The sequence below is a fragment of the Notamacropus eugenii genome, chromosome 2, assembly GCF_028372415.1.
Source record: "Notamacropus eugenii isolate mMacEug1 chromosome 2, mMacEug1.pri_v2, whole genome shotgun sequence".
Lineage (NCBI taxonomy): Eukaryota > Metazoa > Chordata > Mammalia > Diprotodontia > Macropodidae > Notamacropus > Notamacropus eugenii.
In genome coordinates, this window is record NC_092873.1 from 29,126,174 (window position 1) to 29,149,045 (window position 22,872).

At 40.2% G+C, this 22,872-nt stretch overlaps 1 protein-coding gene across 2 annotated transcripts in view; it reads right to left on the reverse strand.

The window, feature by feature from the left end:
- Positions 1-20,810, reverse strand: part of LOC140524809 (uncharacterized) — a 38,969-nt gene extending 18,159 nt beyond the window's left edge. For both annotated transcript variants that reach the window (XM_072639600.1, XM_072639601.1), the window contains exons 1-4: positions 20,372-20,810; positions 4,731-4,845; positions 4,398-4,571; positions 2,734-2,840 (exon numbers count right to left, since the gene is read on the reverse strand). In XM_072639600.1, coding sequence (XP_072495701.1) covers positions 2,734-2,840; positions 4,398-4,571; positions 4,731-4,845; positions 20,372-20,604 — 629 coding nt within the window. In that variant the 5' untranslated portion in view covers positions 20,605-20,810. The remainder of the gene's footprint in view (positions 1-2,733; positions 2,841-4,397; positions 4,572-4,730; positions 4,846-20,371) is intronic.
- Between the last annotated feature and the right edge of the window lie 2,062 nt (positions 20,811-22,872).

Genomic DNA, 22,872 nt, shown 5'->3' on the forward strand with positions numbered 1-22,872 from the left:
TTCATTCTGTTTACAGTTTCTGTCTGATCCAAACTATCAATAGCAAACATAATAAGAGCCCAAAAGGAGCTAGTGAATTACAATTGGGTGGGAAATAAGGGATTACGATAAAGACTGAAACGAATGGAGTCATCAACTCTGGCATTAGTGGTTAATATCATATGTTTTAAAATATGAGCTTTTTTAGATAGTGTTTAATTCTGGGGACCAAGATGGTGGAGTAAGCAGCAAATTTCCATAACTTTCCCACATTTACCTCCAAACAACCATAAAATAGTGCCCCTAAACAAATCCTGGAACACCACAATCAGCAAAAATATGGGGTGAAACAATCTTTGAGACCAAGAAATTTGGAAGGTTGTCAGGAAAGGTCTTCCTTACCTGGGAAAAAGGGAGCACAGTCCAGGACAGGAAGTGTCCCACTAGGCCAGGAGTAAGCCCCACCTCAGCAAAGCAGTGGTAGGTCATGAGCCCCAGTATGGTGGAACAGGGCAACGCCAACAGCAGGACCACCCATGTGCCTCAGAATAGGCAGGAACAACGGCAGACTCCAGCTCTGAGAACCCACATGCCTTCACCAGAGCCCCAGGCAAACAGGTAGGCTCCATCCTTACAGGTGCTTAAGCAAACAGCCATCCCCCTGTGGCTACAATGACAAATGCTTCAGTGTGTCCTTAGGGAAATGCAAAAACACTCCACCAGCCATAGCACATGCCAGACATCAGCATCAGAACATCAGTTCAACATCAGGCAAACTGTCAGACTCCTACTTCCTACAGCAGTGCCAGTCATCTCCACTCCCACCCCCTTAGCACAGCTCCAGACAAGAGTGTCCGCAATGGACCTCAGTAGAATATCAGTGCAGCACAAGGTAAACAGTCATGACCTGTAGACCCTCACACAAGAAGCCTGAAACAGTGCTCTTTCCACACTGCGAGCAGAGCTCAAATTGAATAGAAATTGACACTGAAAAGAAAGAAAAAAGACCAAAAAATATGAGCAAAACAACCACAATTTTAAAAAATCTGCCCATAGAAAGTTATCGTGGTCACATGGAATATGGAGAAAAAAATTCAGTGGAGGACAATTTCAAAACACCTATAGGCAAAATCCCAAAGAAAAAGGAGATGTGTTCTCAGTCCCAGAGAAAGCTCGTGGAACAGATTAGACAGGAACTTAAAAATCGTAGAAGAGAGGTACAAGAAAAAGTGGGAAAAGAAATGAGAGTGATCCAAGAGAATTACGACAATATGAAAGATACAATTCAACCAATGACATGAGCACAATTACAAAACACTTTTCACACAAATAAAGTCAGATCAAAATAAATGGAAAAATGTCAGTTCCTCATGAATAGGCCAAGCTAATATGATAAAAATGACAACTCTACCAAAATTAATTGACTTATTGAGTACCATACCAATCAAACTACCAAACATTATTTTTTAGAGATTAAAAGAATAAAATTCATCTGGAGGAACAAAAGGTCTAGAATATCAAGAAAATTAATGAAACGTTATGCAAGGGAAGCTGGCCTAGCTCTACTGGATCTAAAAGTGAATTGTATAAAGCAGCAATCATCCAAACTACTTGATACTGCCTAAGAAACAAAATGCTGGATCTATGCAATAGATTAGGTATCCAACACACCATAGTCAATGACAACAGTAATCTATTGTATGATAAACCCAAAGGCTCTTTAAGGAATAAGGATAAGGATAAGAATGGACAAAAACTGCTGGAAAAACTGGAAAAAAGGACTCGTGACAGAAAATATAATCCACATCCAGAGAAAGAACTAGGAGTCTGAATGGAGATTGAAGCATACTATTTTCCCTTTTTTTGCTTTTTCTGTCTTCGGATTTTTCCCTTTTATTCTAATTCTTCTATCACAACATGACTAGTATAGAAATAGGTTTAATTCGATTGCACATGTACAGCCTATATCAGGTTACATACGGTCCTGGGAAGGGGAGAGGACCAAGAAAAAGGGAGAGCAGGGAAGGAAAACATTTTTGAACTCAAAATCTTAAAAAAGGGAAAGTTGAAAACTAAGTATGAACAATTAAACTTAAAAAGAAAACAAGTGAGAGAAGAAATCGAGAGAACATAGTGCTTTCCTCGGCCTCAAATATTAAAAGAACCAGGAGAAGGCTCCAGTGTCTTTCTGGGATCCTCTATGAAGAATTCATGAATTGACAAGTCAAAAATTATGTAAGATTAAAAGGCATGGCAGAATTAAAATCTGAACCAGGAGCATTATAAGATCATGGGGCCAACAAAGTCATTCCTATTATTCTTGCATTGATTTGTATTTGCTAATGCACATATCCTTAAGGATAATCAAAGGAAGAAAGAGCAAAAATTACACACTTCAATTCTCATGGGTGACACGAAGATGATTTCATATAGAGAATCAATTGCATCACTAGTGCACAAAACTTCTGTGTGATGATCTTCAGTAAAAAATCAGTTTAAAGTCAAATAGAGAAAATTGCAAATAGATATCACCAATTCACATTGGATGGTATGCCCGCAGGAACTGCCTTCCCTGTTATAGAAATAGAAATAATAACATTTCTTTTCATACTTGATGTTTGTGGACATTTTCATCCATTTACAATGATGATCAATTCCAATTACTGTTGTTCACTAAGAGTTACATGATTTAAGTTGTTCTTATTCCTTTAGTGTCTTTCCCCTCTTTTTTGTTGCAAACTTTAATTACAGTACCTGTCAAAACTATCTGAGGCATTCACATTTGCTCCATGCTTTAATAAAAGATCCACCATATCTCGGTCATTTTCTATAACTGCAAGCAAGAGTGGTGTAAGGTCTTCCTGCAAAATCATATTAAAGATATGGTTACCCTATGCAAGAAATATTTATACACTTCAATTCAATTTAAGGCATTTTGTGAACATCTGTGAACTTGCTAACTAACATGCCAAGGAAGTATGGGACAATGGAACTTTGGAGAGAAGAACAGGGCATAAATCCTGCTTCTGTTGAGTAATTTCTGTGTTCATAAGTAAGTTGTTTCATCTATCTGGAACTTAGTGTCCTCATATATAAAATGACCAAATGAAAGTAGAATGCCTCTGGGAATTCTTCCAGCGATTAATTTGTGATCAGGACATAGAAACCCAAGATTTGTAAGAGGCTGTTTCATATTACTTTAGGAGTATCCTCCTTTCTTGCTATCTTCATGTCATGACAAGTTATTGTCTGCATGCAGCCAACCTTATTTCCACTGTACTCTGCCAAGCTAAAACTATATTCTGGTCAGTTTTAAGGTTGCCTGGTTCTCTTCACCCGTTCCCCTGAAGTGTGTACAACCAACCTCAAAACTCAAGAAAATCTCGCCTCGACGTTGTTAAATCTGTAGAAAGTCATTCCCTTGACATTTTCCCTCCCTTCCCAACCCTTCATATGTATAATTTATTTTGTTTTCTCACTCAAGTGGCAGTGACTAAGAGCTAAACCTTTTTCTTAAAATTCAGGCATTGTTCAGTAATTTCAGAAAGGGAATGACATAGTGTTTAGGAAATAGAAAAAAACAAAAACAAAAAACAAACCTACATACACGTAAGAATTTGTTCTTGTGAAAATTCTGTGTAGTTGTATGCTTAATAAGAACACATTTTTAGAAGATCATTTTTAAAAACATTATGGCATTTCTACATGACAAATTACCATTGCATTATCACAAGTAAAGGACTACAGGTAGAAAAGCACTGTAGACAAGTATCTCATGGAAACATTGCATTCTGAGGAGCAGACCTAACATATCATGCAAAGAAAATGCTGACTAGACAGTTGTGATGCAATGAATAGAGAGCTAGCCTCAACGTCAGTAAGACCCTGATTCAAGGTCTGCTGCCTATACTGGCTGGGTGACACTGGGAAGTTCCTGGTCATTTCAGCATTTCAGAACACTCCTTGAGTCAGGATTTCGCTACTTTTTTGTGTGTCATGGACACCTTTTCAGCATACCGTTTTTAAATACCTAAAATATAAAGAATGCAAAGGAAGCCAATGACTATAACTATAGTTTGAAATAACTATAAAGTAAAAGTTGATTTTTTTTAAATTAATAGATCCTAGGTTAAGAATCCCTACTCTAAGATTAAATTTCAGAACAGATGCTGGTCTAAAGCAGTAAAGGGAAGTTCTACATTTGGAGGTCAGATGCCAATGAAATTGTCTCCTCTGATCTCCCTTGCCATCAGAAAATTCGAAAGGACAATGAACTTTGACTACAGAACTATTTTAAGTTATTTTCATTAAGTAAATGCTTCCAAGAATATACGAAATATAAATATGTGAATTGGACATTAACTGATTTACATGTTTTAACTTACAAAATACTCTGTTAACAAGAGGTGGGATTCTACCTTGTTTCTTGCTTCCATTACTACATTATGCTTAAGTAGCTCAGCTGCTATCTTGATGTTATGTCCACAGGCAGCATAGTGAAGTGCAGTGTTGTGGTAGTTATCCCGATGAAGAGTGTCTGCACCATGTTCCAGCAGGATAGCTGCACACTCCTCCTGCTGACACTCTACTGCCTGTCAATATAATGTAGAGAAAGAGGTAATAGGTACTCTAAGATAAAATTTAGTATATTAAAATATCATTCATGGTATTTAAAGGAGTAAAGCATATTTTCTTAATCTGAGAGAAACCAAAAGACATTAAATAGACCAAAATGGTTAACTAGCGCATACCTTTATTAAAGGTGTTTGACCATTATTGTCAAATAGGTTTAACTTGCATTTTTTCTCTACTAAGAGGGCCACAACATCTGGAAATCCATGAGCACAGGCCAGGTGGAGTGGTGTCCTATGGAAATGAGAGGGCGATGTGATTGCTTCATAATTACAAAAACCAAAATTGTTCTATTATTATATACTGTAGTTCTAACATAGAAAAATTTTAACATAGCAATATAAAAATAAAAATTATTATGATGCCTGAACTGTAAATCACTGCCAAAATATATATAAGTGGTCACTACTGTCACCTGAAGAAACCTACAATATGTATTAGCTCTCATTACGGGATATGATGAACAAAAGTGCCTGGGGGACAAACAGCAGTAAATTTAGATTTCACTAGGGACTGGCATGGAAACTTTGCTCAGTTTCTGACCTCAAGTGGTTCGCTCTCCATAGGGAACTTGATGGTCCCTTGTACTTTGAGACACACCATATTGATGCCAGTCTTAGTGCAGACACCCTACTGGCATAGCCCACTGCAGCTCAGAACTCATGAGTCCAAGAGATCTGCCAGCCTCAGCCTCTCTGGCAACTGGGATAATAGGTGTGCATCACCTTGGTTGGCTGTTAATTCTAATAATAACTTTTTACACTAAGAGGATTCATAATTACAAAGTATTTAGTAAGGAAGGTGCCTCAGGGGGAAAAAAAACATTTTCAAATTTGTATATTGTGTATTGCGACAAGCACATATGCATATGTGTGTACAATCTCCACTAAAGCCATACTGCAATGCAACTTTGGACAGGTGAAGGGGCTCTGTGATGCTAAAAGCTATCCCAGCAGGGTGCAAGTTTTGGTAGCTCTACCATGCTGGCAAGGTAAAAGCCTGGTATGTCTGCTGTCTACAGATCAACCTAACTGAGCTGATAAAGATTTCACCAGGTTGTTCAAAGGAGGATCAATTGTTTTATCAAAAGTCATTCTCAAAGATGAGCTGTGTTGTTCAGTCTTTCAGTCATGTTTAACTCTTAGTGAACCCCATTTGGGGTTTTCTTGACAAAAGATGTTGGCATGGTTCCCCATTTCCTTCTCCAGTTCATTGTAATAATGAGGGAACTGAAGCAAACAGGATTCAGTGACTTGCCCAGAGTCACAGAGTTAATCAATGTCTGAGGCCAGAGTGGAACCCACACAGATGAGTGTTCCTGACTCCAGGCCCAGCATTCTATCTATTGATTCACCTAGCTGCCTCTGGCTGATCATCGGCCAAGTTGTAAAGAGGTCATGGTATGTATGAGTGTATGTGTTTGTCCTTCGTTGCTGAAGAAGACCATGTCACCAGAGAAATAATGAAATGACTTGCACTGACTTTGTTTTGAGTGAAGGAGGGCTGTGCAGGCCACCAGCCTCACTTCTCTTCCAAAACCATCTGAATCCAGTGACCAGATATTCAGCAAGATGACTGGAGATAATCCAGCTTAAGTGGCTTGCCCAAGGTCACACAGCTAGTGAGTGTCAAGTGTCTGAGGTGAGATTTGAACTCAGGTTCTCCTGACTCCTGCACTGGCTCTATCCACTGTGCCACCTACTTGCCCCTTAAGGTTCATGATATGTACTGGTGGAGGGAATATCCATACCAACAATATCACGTATTCCTGAAATAATGAATGTGAATCTAAATACTCAAAGATCGATAGTTTTCATTTTTCTTCTTCCTCGGGACTCCCTGTTTGCCTTTTCCCTCATGCCTTCTTCACATGGGGAGAGGGAACAGCTCTTCCTTTTCCTCCTCCAAGCTGCAATGATGATGTGCTTGGATGAAGCCAGAGAAGTAAGGCAACTAGTATGTAGTAAGTATTTACTGTGTCCCAGACACTGGGCTAAGCACTTAACAAATGTTCTCTCATCTGATCCTTGTCATAACCTTGGGAAGTAGGTGCCATTGTTAGCCTCATTTCATAATTGAGCAAACAGAGACAAAGAATGATTAAGGAATTTGCTCAGGGTCACACAACTAGAAAGTATCTGAGGATGAATTTGAATTCAGGTCTTCCTGACCTTCCAGGCACAATACCCTATCCACAGTCAAAAATCATTTTTGACCAAGACAATATTATCTTAACTTCGTAATTATACAAAACATAAAAAGCAACACTCAATCTTATTTCTGTGTCTCTTGAAAATATTGGATGCTAATGCTTCCAGAAAAAAAGGGGAAGATGAAATGAAGCCTTTGATTATGGAGATTGTGAAGGGAACTAAAATAAATTTGAGATTGGTTCATTCAGTTTACACTCATTTTCTATTTTTGAATCCAGTTGCATCCCATCCCTATCAGCTATGATTAGGGTAGGATCATATTTTATTCAGGAAAGGGACAAAAAGAAATGGGAATCAGGGTAAAAGAGCCAGGGTAGACAGAGATATTCCTGGGAAGGCATTGGGAGAGAGAGGGGAAGGAAGTTAAAAACGTGTTTATATACATTTGAGAATTACTTCAGCAAGAAACCGAGTTATGGGTGGTGAAAGAAATCAGAAAGTAAGGAAGCAAAACAGCCTCAAATGTTAGGGTAAAGGATCATGAAAGAGAAAGATATCGGGTCAGCCATCACACTGACTGAGTGGCAATATGGGGGGAGGCCAACTTCGTTGCTGTCTATTTTAGGGAAGAATATAACCACAAAGACAGAGGAACGACAAGAATCTGTGACAACTTTCATTCGGAATTCACATGTAGTTGCTGTTAGCAATTACAACTTTCATCATTCTAGGAATGTTTCTTTCCATGTTAAGTACAGTTAGTCTTCAAACTAGGGGATAATTATCTAGTTGACATATCATGCAGGCTCAACAGGCTAGCATTCTCTTCATAAGTGTTCATATTGAACACTTTGAAAAGTATCTCAACCTTGAGAATGGACTAGCACTAAACTGTATAGTGACTGGTGGTAGGTTTTTCTTTTCCTTCAGTTTCAGATAACATTTGTATTATAAACAAAGTTTCCTACACTCATTTCTGTTATCATCACTCTATTTTAATTGCTTTTTTAATAATCACCTCAACAAAACAACATATATTTATGGGAAGGGCAAAAGTTATTAGTCTGCAAATCACAGCATGTGTGTCAGAGGAAGGTGAGTACATATCTCCTGCAGCATATCTCCCTCCCCTCTAATTCATATTCTGGTTTTCTTCAAATCATTCCCTGCCTAGTGGCTACTTCCTTGCTTGCCTACAAACATGCCCACAACTTCTTCCCCATTGCCAAAATCATTTTTACTTCATTAATCTTTCCTCGTTCTCATCCTACATTTCTCATCTCGTTTGTGTCTAAATGCTCTAAGAGGATCATTGATTATACGTGTCTGCATCTTCTCTCTGGGCCCTTTCTTTAAACCCTACAGACTTGAGCTCAGCGTGTGGAGTGCAGAACAGCACAATGCAGCAGTGACAGGACCAGGAACAGGCTTCAAATCACCACCGCTAGCAGTTCCCAGATTGCTCAACCCACAAATGCCACAGACAGCTTTAAAGATCAGTAGGAGGGCTCTTTCAGCCAGGAGAGGGGAGAGGAATCTGGACCTCCAGCAGCAGGCACTGCAGCTGCAACTTTTGGAGACTTCTGCCTAGAGCCCCTAGGGACATTGTGCCACTGATCTGATTCTCAGCTCTGAGCTCCACCCATGGATGAAAAGGAGAACTGGCAATGGAAATGGGGATGGTTGTGGTGAGGAAATTTCATTTACAGGTTCTAGGCAGAAAAGTTTTTGATTGCTCCCAGACCAGTGTGCAGGCCAGGAAGGGAGTAAACTCCTCTACCTTGACTGTGCCATTTTGGAGGAACTGAGAATTTACAGGTCCGCAGAAGATGCTCTCTTCTTGACAAAGGACTCACAAGTCAAATAACTGGCTGGGAAAATGCCCAGAAAAGGGACAAAAAGAAGACAATAGAAGGTTACTTTCTTGGTGAACAGGTATTTTCTTCCTTCTGTTAGGATGAGGAATAAGAAAGCATTACCTCAGAGGAAGTCAAGGCTTCAGGGTGCAAAACCTCCAAAATAAATATGCAATGGTCGCAGACCATGGAAGAGCTCAAAAATGATTTTGAAAATCAAGGAAAAGAGGTGGAAGGAAAATTGGGAAGAGAAATGAGAGGTATGCAAGAAAATCATGAGAATTGAATCAACAGCTTGCTATAGGAGACCCAAAGAAATGCTGAAGAAAGTAACACCTTTGATTTTCCGATTCCAGGAGTCAAGATGGCAGAGTGATTGGTAATTGCTATTTCCTTCGCCTTGATGACCTTGACCAGAACAGAGATTATTTCTCTGGAAAAAACCCTGGAACAGTGGGAGCAGCAGAAGGGGTAAACACACTCGCACCACAAGAGCCTAGAAAGATCGCTAAGAAGGGTTCCTCATGCTGTGGCCCAAAGGCGATCAGTGCAGGATCAGAGCTGTCCCAGGTAGTCCCACTCCAACAAACTGGGTGAAGTTCCTGAATCCCAGGGAGGTGAAGTCAGCAACTGCCAACGCCAGGACCACAGACATGCCTCAGCACCCCAGTGGAATCAGGAAGACATGAGCACAGAAAGCTGAGCTTGCCTATGCTCTAGCTGAGCAGAGGAGCTGCCTGCATCCAGATCAACCCTCCCCCACAACTGACGAGCTTCTTCCAGGGTAATTGTGGGGAAACCCAAAAAGTCCTAACTGGCCTCCACTGTCAAACACTAGCCAGCTCAGCACCAGGTAAGCGGCAGCATTTAATTTCTAGCTGAAAGAACCAGAGGCCACAACACACAAAGTCTCAAGTTTTAGGCACAAGAAATATGGGACAGAGCTCCCTTTGCCACAGATGCAGAGAACTACCTTAAAAGTCAGGAAAAGGGTTATTATCATGAGTAAAAAGCAACACAGAAAAGAAAAGACCACAGAATCTTTCTATGGGGACAAGAACTAAAGCACAAATACCAAACAGGTCAGCAGTGAGAGTGTACTCCCATCTGAAATTTCAGAAGGGAATATGAACTGGTGGAAAAAACAAAGAGCCTTCTTGAAAGAGCTCTGCAAGAATTTTAAAACCCAAATTATAGAAATAGAAGAAAAACTGACCAATGATTTTGAAAATATAGAAAAGGGTGCACTGAAGACAACAGCTCTCTATATAGGAAAATTGGACAAACGGAAAAGGAAGTACAAAACCTAACTGCTGAAAATAACTCCTTAAAAAGAACAATTGGGCAGATGGAAAAGGAGATTCCCAAGTTAACTGAAGAAAACAATTTGACAAAAAGTGGAATGGGCCAAGTAGAAGCTAGTGAATCTACGAGGCATCAAGAATCACTGAAAGAGAATCTAGAATCAAAAGACAGAGGAAAATGTAAAAAAATGTAACTGGAAGAACAGCTGACCTCGAAAACAGATTCAGGAGAGATAATTTAAGGATTATTGGTATACCAGAAAGTCATGATGAAAAAAGAGGCTGGACAACATCATCCACGCAATCTCCAAGGAAAATTGACCAGAAGTCCTAGATACCGAGGGCAAAACAGTCATTGAAAGAATCCACCATTCACCTGCTGAAAGGGACCCCAAACTATAAACACCAAGGAATATCATTGCCAAATTGCGAAATTATCAAGTGAAGGAGAAAATATTGCAGGCAGGCAGAAAGAAACAATTTAAATATCGAGGAGATACAGTCTGGATCACACAGGACCTGACAGCTTCTACATTAAAAGTTTGAAGAAATTGCAATATGATATTGCATAAGGCAAAGTAGCTGGGACTACAACTAAGGATTAATTAGCCAGCAGAGTTGAATATGTTATTTCAGGAAAGGAGAAGGATATTCAATGAAATAAGGAATTTCCAGGTCTTCCTGATGAAAAGGCCAGAATTCAACAGAAAATTTGATCTTCAAACGCAGATCTCAAGAGCAGCATAAAAAGGTGAAGAGGGGAAAAAACTTGTTACATGGCATTGGTAAACTGTTTACATCCCTATAAGGTAACATGATATTTGTTAATCTTGAGAATTGCATATTTATTATGAAAAGTAAAAGGGATATACGTAGATAGAGGGAGGGGGTATAAATTTAATGATGTGATGATAACAAATGTGATTTAAGGGTGTTAAGCGATGGTAATTTGAGATGTGAAAAAGAAGAGGCAGAAAAAATAAATTCTTTCACAAAAAGAGGCACAATAATATATTCGAGTAGAGGGAAAGAGGGGAGGAGATGAGTATTGTTTGAAAGGTATTCTCATCTTATTGGATTCAAGGAGAGTACAGTAAACTCACTAAATGTAGAAATACAACTGGCTCTAAAAGAAATAGGAAAGGAAAGGGGAAAGAAAGGGGAGGGGAGGCTAAAAGGGAGGGAAGAAGTATAAGGGAAAGGGGGATTAAAAGGGAGGGAGGCTGAAAGAAGGGAGGAGAGACTGAGGGAGGGAGCAGCCAAAAATTAAAACTCTTGGGGAAGGGAGAAGGGAGAAGTAAAAGAATAAATGAGGGGGAAAGGGATGGAGGTAAAGACAGAAATAATAATCATAACTGTGAATGTGAATTGGATAAACTCTCCCAGAAAACGGAGATGGATAGCAGAATGGATTAGAGACCGTAATCCAACAATATGTTGTTCACAAGAAACACATTTGAAAAGGGGAGGTACACACAGAGTAAAGGTAGAAGGTTGGAACAGAATTTATTGTGCTTCAGCTGACGGAAAAAAAAGCAGGAGTAGCAATCTTAATCTCAGACAAAGCAAAAGCAGAAATCTATCTAACCAAAAGAGATAAGGAAAGAAACTATATTCTACTAAAAGGCACCATAGACAATGCAGAAATTTCATTATTAAACATATGTGCTCCGAATGATATAGAGAAGTGCTCCAAATTCTTAGAGAAGTTCAGGGAGTTACAGGAAGAAAGAGAACAAAACTCTACTATTGGGAGACCTCAGCCTCCCACTCTCTGAACTTGATAAATCTAACCGTAAAACAAACAAAAAGAAGTTAAGGAGGTGAAGGTGAATATAACTTTGGATGAGGCAGATATGATAAATATGGGGAGAAAATTGAATGGAGATAGAAAGGAATACACCTTTTCTCAGAGCTACATGGGACGTATATAAAAATTGACCACGTAATAGGCCACAAAAATCTCGCAGCCCAGTGCACAAAGGAAGAGATGGTTAATGTATCCTTCTCAGATCATAATGCAATAAAAATAATATGTATTCAAAGGTCATGGAAATATAAACCAAAAACTAATTGGAAACTGAACAATCTAATCTTTAAGAATGAGTGAGTTAAACAACAAATAATAGAAACAATTAACAACTTCATTCAAGGGAATGACAATAATGAGACAACCCACCAAATTTTATGGGATACTGCAAAAGCAGTTCTTAGGGGAAGTTTTATATCTTTGAATGCCTCCATGAATAAAATAGAGAAAAAGGAGATCAATAAATTGAGTATGGAGCTGAAAAAGCTCGAAAAAGAACAAATTGACAATCCCCAAGTAAATACCAAACTAGAAACGCTGAAAACCAAAGAAGAGATTAACAAAACTGAAATTAAGAAAACGATTGAACTAATAAATAAAAATCAGTATTGCTTTTAGTAAGAAAAAAAAGAACAATAAAATTGATAAACTTTTGATCAATTTGATAAAAAAAGAAGAAAGCCACATTACCAATTTCCAAAATGAAAAGGGTGGGGGGGAGGAACCAAGATGGCAGAGTAGAAAGACATACATGTGCTAGCTCTGAAGCCACGGCCCGTAAAATACCTGTAAAGAAGAACTCCCAAGAAATTCTGGAGCAGCAGAAGCCACAGAACAAAGGAGTGGAGGACATTTCTGTTCCACAAAGACCTGAAAAACTGACCCGAAAGGAATGTCACACACTGGACCCAGAGCAGAGCCCAGCCGTGCCTCGCCTGCGAGGAAGCGAGAGAAGCTGATCCGAGCAGGCTTCAGGGACGGCATCTCTAGCAGCCACCCAGGTCCCTCCACCCACAGGTGCTAAAGGTCAGTGAGAGAGTCTCTTTGGCTCACCGAGAGGAAAGCAGGGTGTCCCCATCACTCAGGCACCCTCGGGAGGCAGCAGCAGAGGCAGCAGCAGACAGGGGCTCCAAAAGCAGGCAGGAGCTTAGATCCATTGTGGAAGGTCTCCATGTAAACCCCCTGAGGGAACTGAGCCTCATGAGGCGGCCCTGCCCCCACCTGAGCACCTGAACTTAATCTCACACTGAATAGCAGCCCGGCCCCCTCCCAAAGCCCTGAGGCTGGGAAGCAGCATTTGAATCTCAGACCCTAAGCACTGGCTGGGGGGACCTGGAGGCGAGGTGGGTGTGGAGAGTACATTCAAAAGTCAAGTCACTGGCTAGGAAAATGCCCAGAAAAGGGGGGAAAAAAAGACCATAGAAGGTTACTTTCTTGGTGAACAGATATCTCATCCTATCCTTTCTGATGAGGAAGAACAATCCTTACCATCAGGGAAAGACACAGAAGTCGTCAAGGCTTCTGGATCAAAAACATCCAGAATAAATAATCAATGGGCTCAGGCCATGGAAGAGCTCAAAAAGAATTTTGAAAATCAAGTTAGAGAGCCGGATGAAAAACTGGGAAGAGAAATGAAAGAGATGCAAGAAAATCATGAAAAGCAGGTCCACTCCTTGCTAATGGAGACCCAAAACATGCTGAAGAAGATAACATCTTGAAAAATAAGTTACCTCAATTGGCAAAAGAGGTTCAAAAAGCCAATGAGGAGAAGAATGTTTTAAAAAGCAGAATTAGCCAAATGGAAAAGAAGGTTCAAAAGCTCACTGAAGAAAATAGTTCTTTCAAAATTAGAATGGAACAGATGGAGGCTAATGACTTTATGAGAAACCAAGAAATCACAAAACAAAACCAAAAGAATGAAAAAATGGAAGATAATGTGAAGTATCTCATTGGAAAAACAACTGACCTGGAAAATAGATCAAGGAGAAACAATTTAAAAATTATGGGACTGCCTGAAAGCCATGATCAAAAGAAGGGCCTAGACATCATCTTTCATGAAATTATCAATAAAAAGTGCCCTGAGATTCTAGAACCAGAGGAAAAAATAAGTATTCAAGGAATCCACCAATCACCGCTTGAAAGAGATCCAAAAAGAGAAACTCCTAGGAACACTGTGGCCAAATTCCAGAGTTCCCTGGTCAAGGAGAAAATATTACAAGCAGCTAGAAAGAAACAATTCAAGTATTGTGGAAATACAATCAGGTTGACACAAGATCTAGCAGCTTCTACATTAAGGGATCGAAGGGCTTGGAATATCATATTCCAGAAGTCAAAGGAACTAGGACTAAAACCAAGAATCACCTACCCAGCAAAACTGAGTATAATACTTCAGGGGAAAAAATGGTCTTTCAGTGAAATCAGGGACTTTCAAGCACTCTTGATGAAAAGACCAGAGCTGAAAAGAAAATTTGACTTTCAAACACAAGAATGAAGAGAAGCATGAAAAGGTAAAAAGCAAAGAGAAGTCATAAGGGACTTACTAAAGCTGAACTCTTTACATTTCTACATGGAAAGACAATATTTGTAACTCTTGAAACTTTTCAGGATCTGGGTGGTTGGTGGGATTACACACAGACACACACACACACACATACACGCACAAACAAAGACAAAGAACACAGAGTGAATTGAATAGGAGGGGATCATATCTTAAAAAAATGAAATTAAGTGGTGAGAGAGAAATATATTGGGAGGAGAAAGGGAGAAATGGAATGGAGCAAATTATCTCTCATAAAAAGGCAAGCAAGAGACTTTTTAGTGCAGGGAAAAAGAGGGGAGGTGAGAGAAAAACATGAAGTTTAATCTCATCACATTCGACTAAAGGAAAGAATAAAAGGCGCACTCACTTTGGTATGAAAACCTGTCTTACAATACAGGAACGTGGGGGTGAAGGGGATAAGCAGGGTGGAGCGATGATTGAAGGGAGGGCAATGGGAGGAGGGATCAATTTGAATGCAACACTCTTGGGGAGGGACAGGATCAAAAGAGAGAATAGAAGCAATGGGGGGCAGGATAGGATGGAGGGAAATATAGTTAGTCTTACACAACACGACTGTTACGGAAGTCATTTGCAAAACTACACAGATATGGCCTATATTGAATTGCTTGCCTTCCCAAAGGCAATGGGTGGGGAGGGAAGGAGGAAGAGAAGTTAGAACTCAGAGTTTTAGGAACAACTGTTGAGTACTGTTCGTCCTACTAGGAAATAAGAAATACAGGTAATGGGGTATAGAAAGTTATCTGGCCCTACAGGACAAAAGAGAAGATAGGGACAAGGGAAGGGAGGGATGATAGAAGAGCGGGCAGATTGGTGATAGGGGCAATTAGAATGCTCGGTGTTTTGGAGTGGGGAGAGGGGACAAATGGTGAGAAAATTTGGAACCCAAAATTTTGTGAAAATGAATGTTAAAGTTAAATAAATAAATTTTAAAAAAATTTAAAAAAATGACAAGGGTGAACTCACCTCCAGTCAGGAGGAAATTAAAACAATAATAAGAAATTACGTTGCCCAAATGTACTCCCATAAATTCAACAATCTAAACGAGATGGATGATTATTTTAAAAGACACAAATTACCCAGACTAACAAAAGTGGAAACTGAATACTTAAATAACCCCATCTCAGAAAGAAAAATTGAACAAGACCCCAATGAACTCCCTAGAGAAAAATCTCCAGGGCCAGAAGGTTCACAAATGAATTCCATGAAACATTTTAAGAACAATTAATTGCAATAGTATACAGACTATTTAGGAAAATAGGGGAAGTAGTCCTCCCAAATTCTTTTCATGATACAATTAAAGTTTTTATACCTAAACCAGGAAGTTGCAAAACAGAGAAAGAAAACTGCAGACCAATTTCTCTAACTAGCATAGAGGCAAAATTTTTAAATATGATTTTAGAAAAGAGAAAATTAATCACAAGAATAATATAGTATGATCAGAGAGGATTTATACCAAGAATGCAGGGGTGGTTCCATATTAGGAAAACTGTTAATGTAATTGATAATATCAACAACAAAACTAACAGAAACTACATGATTATCTCAACAAGATGCAGAAAAAGCTTTTGACAAAATGCAACACCCATTCCTATTGCTAAGAATAAATGGAACTTTCCATAAAATAATAAGCAGTATCTACCTAAAACCTTCAGCAAGCATTACATGCAATGGGGATAAGCTAGATGCACTTCCAATAAGATCAGGGATGAAACAAGGATGTCCATTATCACCACTATTATTCAAGATGGTACTAGAAATGTTAGCTGTAACAATAAGACAAGAAAAACAAATTGAAGGAATTAGCGTAGGCAAAAAAAAAAACTAAGATATGATGATATTCTGAGAGAATCCAAGAGAATCAAGTAAAAAACTACTTGAAATAATAAACAAGTTTGCCAAAGTTGCAAGTCACAAAATAAACCCACACAAACCTTCCGCATTTGTGTATATTACTAACAAAACCCAACAGCCAGAGATAGAAAGAGAAATCCCGTTTAAATCTAGGGTAGATACTATAAAGTATTGGGGAGTCTACCTGCCAAAACAGACCCAGGAATTATATGAACACAATGACAAAACATTTTTCACACAAATAAAGTCAGATCTAAGTAAGTGGAAATACATCAGTTGCTCGTGGGTCGGCTGCACCAATATAATAAAAACGACAATCCCACCTAAATTTATTTACTTATTCAGTGCCACTCCAATCAAACTATCTGATAATTATTTTGTAGAGTTAGAAAAAAATAATATCAAAATTCATCTGGAAGAAGAAAAGGTCCAGAACAGCAAGGGAACTAATGAAAAGAATTGCTAGGGAAGGTGGCCTAGCTCTACCAGATCTGAAATTGTATGATAGAAAAGCAATTATCCAACCCACTTGGTACTGGCTAAGAAAAAGAAGGGTAGGACTATGGAATAGGTCAGTTACCCAAAACCCAGTAGTCAATGAATATCAGATTGGCTAACGTGACAAAACAGGGTGATGATAAATGTTGGAGAAGATATGGGAGACTTGGAACATTAATTCATTGTTGGTGGAGCTCTGAGCTGATCCATCAGTTCTGGAGAGAAATTTGGAACTATGCCCAAAGGGCTACAAAAATGTACATACTCTTTGACCAAGAGATCATAAAAATGAGAAAGAATTCCACATGTACAAAAGTATTTTTAGCAGGATTCTTTGTGGTGACCAAAAAGTGGAAATCAAGGGGATGCCCATCAACGGGGGAATGACTGAATAAATTATGGTATATGAATGTAATGGAATACTATTGTGCTGTAAGAAATGATGAACAGGAAGAAGTCAGAAAGGCCTGGAAAGACTTCTGTTAACTGTTGGTGAGTGAAAGGAGCAGAATCAGAAGAACTTTATACACAGAAACAATCTCAGCGTGCAAGGATTTTTCTGGAAGAGTTAGAACTTCATTGCAATGCAAGGACTTAACAAATTCTCCATGGTCTCTTAAGGCTAAATGCCTTCCACAGCCAGAGAAAGACCTATGGAATTCGATTGCAGAATGTAGCAGATCATTTTCGTTTGTATTGACACTTTGGTTTGTTTTATGATTTCCCCCAATCCTTCTAATTCTTCTATGCAACGTGACTAAGGCGAAAATGTATTTAATAAGAATGTATGTGTAGAACTTGTATAAAATTTTATGCCAACTCGGGGAAAGATGGGGAAAGGAGATGGGAAGGAGGGGGAGGGAGGGGGAAAAATCTAAGTTATATGGAAGTGATTATAGAATACTGAAAAGAAATAAAACAATAATAATAACAACAACAACAATAAAATAACGCCTTCAAAAATAGGCTAACTCAATTGGCAAGTGAGTTCCAAAAAGGAAATGAGAAGAAGAATGCTGTAAAAGACAGAATTAGCCAAATGAAAAAGAAGGTTCAAAAGCTGACTGAAGAAAATAGTTCTTTCAAAATTAGGATGGACCACAGGGAAGCTAATGATTTTTGAGAAAACAACAAATTAAAAAACAAAACCAAAAATTGGAAAAAAAGAAAACAATGAGAAATATCTTATTGGAAAAGCAAATGACCTGGAGAATAAATTCAGGAGAGAAAATTTTAAAATTATGGAACTACCTGAAAGCCAGGATCAAAAAAAGAGCCTACACATCATCTTTTATGAAATTATCAAGAAAAACTGCCCTGACACTCTAGAACCAGAGGGCAAAATAAATATTGAAAGAATCCTCAGATCACCTCCTGAAAGAGATCCAAAAAGAGAAACTCCTAGGACTATTGTAGCCAAATTCCAGAGTTCCCAGGTCAAAGAGAAATAGTGCAAGCAGTTAGAAAGAAACAATTCGAATATTGTGGAAACACAGTCAGGATAACACAGGATCTGGCAGCTTCTTTGCTAAGGAATCAAAGGGCTTGGAATATTATATTCCAGAAATCAAAGGACCTACGAATAAAACCAAGAATCACCTACCCAGCAAAAGTGAGTATAATACTTTAGAGAAAAGAAAGATCATTCAGTGAAATAGAGGACTTTCAAGCATTTTTGATGAAATGATAAGAACTGAATAGAAAATCTGACTTCTAACTACAAGAGTCAAGAGAAGTATGAAAAGGTAAAGAGGAAAGAGAAATCATAGAGGAGTTTCTAAAGTTGAACTGTTTACATTCCTACATGGAAATATAATTTTTGTAACTCTTGAGACTTTTTTCAGTATTCAGGTAGTTGGAGGGATTATAAAGACACACACACACACACACACACACAAATACAAAGACACACAGAGAGCACAGGACGAATAGAATAAGAAGGGATGATACTTAAAAAATAATAAAATTGAGAAATAAAAGAGGAGTATATTGGGAGGAGAAAAGGAGAAATGGAATGGAGCAAATTGTCATTCACCAAGGAGGTAAGAAAACGTTTTTTCAGTGAAGAAGGAAAGGGAGGAGGTGAAAGGGAAAAAGAGAAGTTTACTCTCTTCACATTTGGCTTAAGGAGAGAATGACATGCTCCTTCAGTTTGGTGTGAAAATATTCCTTGCACTACAGAAGGGTAGAGGAGAAGGGGACAAGTGGGTTGAGGGAGGTGATAGAAGGGAGGGCAAATAGGAGAAGGGAGTAATCAGAAGCAAACACTTTAGGGGAGGAACAAGGTCAAAAGAGAGAACGGAATAAATGGAGGGGGTAGGATAGGATGAAAGGAAATATAGTTAGTCTTACACAACATGACTATTATGGAGGTCTTCTACAAAACTACATTTATACAGCCTATGTTGAATTGTTTGCCTTCTCAGTGGGGATGGTTGAGGAGGGAGGAAGGGAGAGAAGTGTGAATTTAAAGTATTAGGAATGAATATTGAGAATTGTTTTTGCATACAACTGAGAAATAAGAAATACAGGTAAGGGGATATAGAAATCTACGTTGCCCTACAAGAAAAGAGAGAAGAAGGGGATAAGAAGAGGGAGGGGTGTCATAGAAGGGAGGGCATTTTGAGGGAAGGGACAATCAAAATGCAAGGTGTTATGGGGTGGGGGGAGGGCAGAGATGGGGAGAAAATTTGGAACCCAAAATTTTGTGGAAATGAATGTTGAAAACTAAAAATAAATAAAAACAAAAACAGCCACAACACCACGCTGACTTCCAAACTGTCCAAAGATATGAATGCTTCCTTAACTGCCCAATCTAATGGTCTTTTCTAAGTCCTCATCCTACTTGACCTTGCTGAAGCCTTTTCAAACTAGAACCCTTTTCACCTTGATATTCCTAACTCCCTGTGTTTTGTAACACTACTGTTTCCTGGTTCTCCTCCTAAGTTTCGGCTTCTCTCCTCAGTCTCCCTTGAAGATTGCCATCCCCATTAACCTGACCTCCTAGAAAGCAGGGACAACCCTAAGATTTCTTAGTATCTTTTGTGATTAGCTGGGTTCGTGGAACATAAAACGAGATTAATAAAAGCAGAAAGCATTTTTCTGCTTTGTTGCTTTTACACTCCTTATATAGTGAACATACTTCTCTAGATGGCAGGTAGGTGGACCAGGGAATAGGAGTGCTGTGCCTTGGATCAAGGAGACACATCTTCATGGGTTCAAACCTAGCCTTACACAAATATCAGTTACGTGGCCCTGGTCAAGTCATTTAACCTTGTTTGCCTCAATTTGCTCATCTGGAAAAGGACAAGGAGAAGGAAATGGCGAACCACTCTGGTATGTATGCCAGGAAAATCTCCCGAAGGCCTTCACAGAGAGTCAGGCACAAGTGAAAGGCTGCAAACAACATTTCACTAGAACAGGGTAGCATTTGCTCCCACCTCACCACTGAGAAAGTGGAAGTCAGCTGGAGGCTGGCTAAAGGAAAAGTGAAGGAGTTTCCCTTCATTAAAAATGGGTAGGCAGGAGGGGAAGGGGGTGCCAGCAGACAGGACTTGGGATCCACTCTGAAGCAGGCAGAGCGGGACCCTGCGCTGTCCCAGGTGCTGAGGGCAAGAGCTTGGCCAAGGGGTAGCCCAGACACAGGCACATCCGTGGAGGGAGGAGGAAGGGGTGTCTGAGGCTGCTCCTGGGGGCCGTCCCTTCACTCTCCCCCACCGCCCTCTCACCTGCACTTTTCATCCAGATCGTTGACTCCAGCCTTTTCGTGCAGCAGCAACTTCCGCACTTTTTCCACATTCCCGAAGGCGGCAGCTTTATGGATCTTATCGAGGTCCTTGGCTTTCAAGATGTAATAACCAGTAGCAGGGTCGAAGGGTCGGACTCCGCTGTCCCTCCGGGAGAAGTAGGTGGGAGCTGCGCCTTCAGCCCTCCTCCCAAAGATATTTAAAATCTTCTTCATGTTGTCAGCGGGTCTCAGAGAGGGTGGGGGAATTCACGAGGAGTTCTCCCTTGGTGTCACGGACTTCTCTGGGCCTTCGCTGATTCTCCAAAGAAAACTTGAACCGCCAGAAGCGCCAAGTGAAGTGACTCCTAAGCCAGTAACAGCAAGGAATCGATCCTAGAGACGGCTATAGCCCCAGCAACGCCTCGAGGGGGACCGAAATGCGCATGCGTTCTCCAGATGCAGGAGTCACGCGCATCGGCCCAACGGTAAAGCTAAGCCTGGGTGAGTGCACACGTGCCAGGTCAGTTAGCTCTCCGCGGGAGGTGTCCACAGCTCAAGATCGCGAGGGTGGCTGAGCCCTGGGCTAGCTGCTTCCTGTGCTGGAGGTTCTGTGGAGCCTCGCGCTGTGACAGGATGCATAGAAGACGGGGGGAAGGCGATGGGGGCCAGGTGAAGCCTAAGGGGAGGGTGGGGCATGTGGATTCGGAGGACCTGGGTTCGAATGTCGAATCCCGGACCCGCTCTGTTGTTTCCCTTTGTGAAGTCGGGTAAAGCACTTCCTCTCTGAGCCTCAGTTTCTTCTTCTGTACAGGGAAGACTTGGGTCTCGATATCTTCCCAAGTGTCTGCCAGCCATGAATAATTCTGTGAAGCCCAGACTGAAAACCAGCTCCATGTTGGTGCTCTGATGTCTAATGGACGCCCTGGGACAAACGCAGTCTAGGTTCCTCTCTCCTCTGATTCTCCCTTCAGGAGGACAGGGCAATGATTCCTCTGGGACAGGGAGCCTGGCACAGGGAGGGTGGAGCTGGCCTTAGCCAGGCAACCCTGGGGTCGAGCCCAGTCTGTGCAGAATTACAGTTGCCCTATTGATGCTGTTATTAGGGTGGGGGCTGAGGGAGTTACAGCAGTTGTTTGGGAAAAGATACATCAGGTTCAGCTGATTATAAGTAAGTCTAGAGAACAGATGAGACTATTTTTTTTTAACATGGCCAACGCAGAAATTTATTTTGCTTGACTTGACAAGCATATCAGAGGAGTTTTGATGTTCTTTCTTTCTCAGTGAGGAGTAGGGCAATTGGACGAGAAAAGGTAGATTTCTTTCTGAAAAAAATGGTAAAATAAAATTTTAAAAATATACCTATTACATATCCACATGACAGTGATAGATTATTGCACAGGAAAAAATGATGAGAAACAGGAGGCCCCAGTAGATAGCAGGCCAGCTTGAAAGTCAAGAAAATGAGAGTTCAGGTTCTACCCTGCCATATTCAAACTGTGGAACCCTTGGAATGCCATTTAACCTTTCAGGGATCTGAGGCAGCTCTCCTATAAGCCTCTAAGGATAGAGATAAGTTGTTTATCTACACAAGTGGAGGGAGTTAACACACTTGGAATTGCTAGTAAAATGACAGGTCTGAAAAAAAGAAAAAGAAAAAAAGAGGAATTGTACATAACAGGTATTCAGAGAAAGGTGGGAAAATGTATGTGGACTAATAGAATTACGTGAACATAACCAGGAGAACAGCACAAAACAGGAAAATCACAATGGAAATGAAGCGCCCAAAGACAGTCACATTGTAATTGTGATGACTAAGCTTTGAGATTAGCCCAAGAGAATTAGGAAATGAAGCTTGCCTTCCCACTCTGTGGAGATGGGGAACTGTGGGAGCAGAATGTCACACAGGTAGTAAATGTCTGAGGCCATGTGAACTCAGGGCTTCCTGACTCCTAAGGCTCTACCCCCTGACCACATAGTTGCCTCTTAGACAAAATGGGTTAAGCGACTTTCTCAAGGTCACACAGTAAATATCTGAGGCCATTTGAACTCGGGTCTTTTGCCTCCAAACCCAGCATTCTATCCACTGAACCATCTAGCTGCTCCCCCTTGCTGAAGTTAGTAAATGACTATTCCTGTCTTCACAAGGGAATCCTGTGATGACAGCAAAGATGCATCCATGATCAAGAGCTTGGTACCCAGACCAGACTTTCCGCATGCTACCATTTGCATGAAGGACAAGACTGCTACCCTGAAGGTGGAACAATTTTTGTTTTCAGTCTCAAGAGAGGTACCTACTGAATGCCCAAGAGTGCCTTTGCTTTTTCTCTGGAGATGCAGGCGTGGCATCTACTAGGACCACATCAATCTAAAAAGTGGATATATATATATAAAGAAATATATATACATATGTGTGTGTGTGTGTGTGTGTGTGTGTGTGTGGCTGGACTGAAGATCACAGCCTCGCTTGAGAGGCAGGCTGATCTTACTTCCAACCCCTCCTAA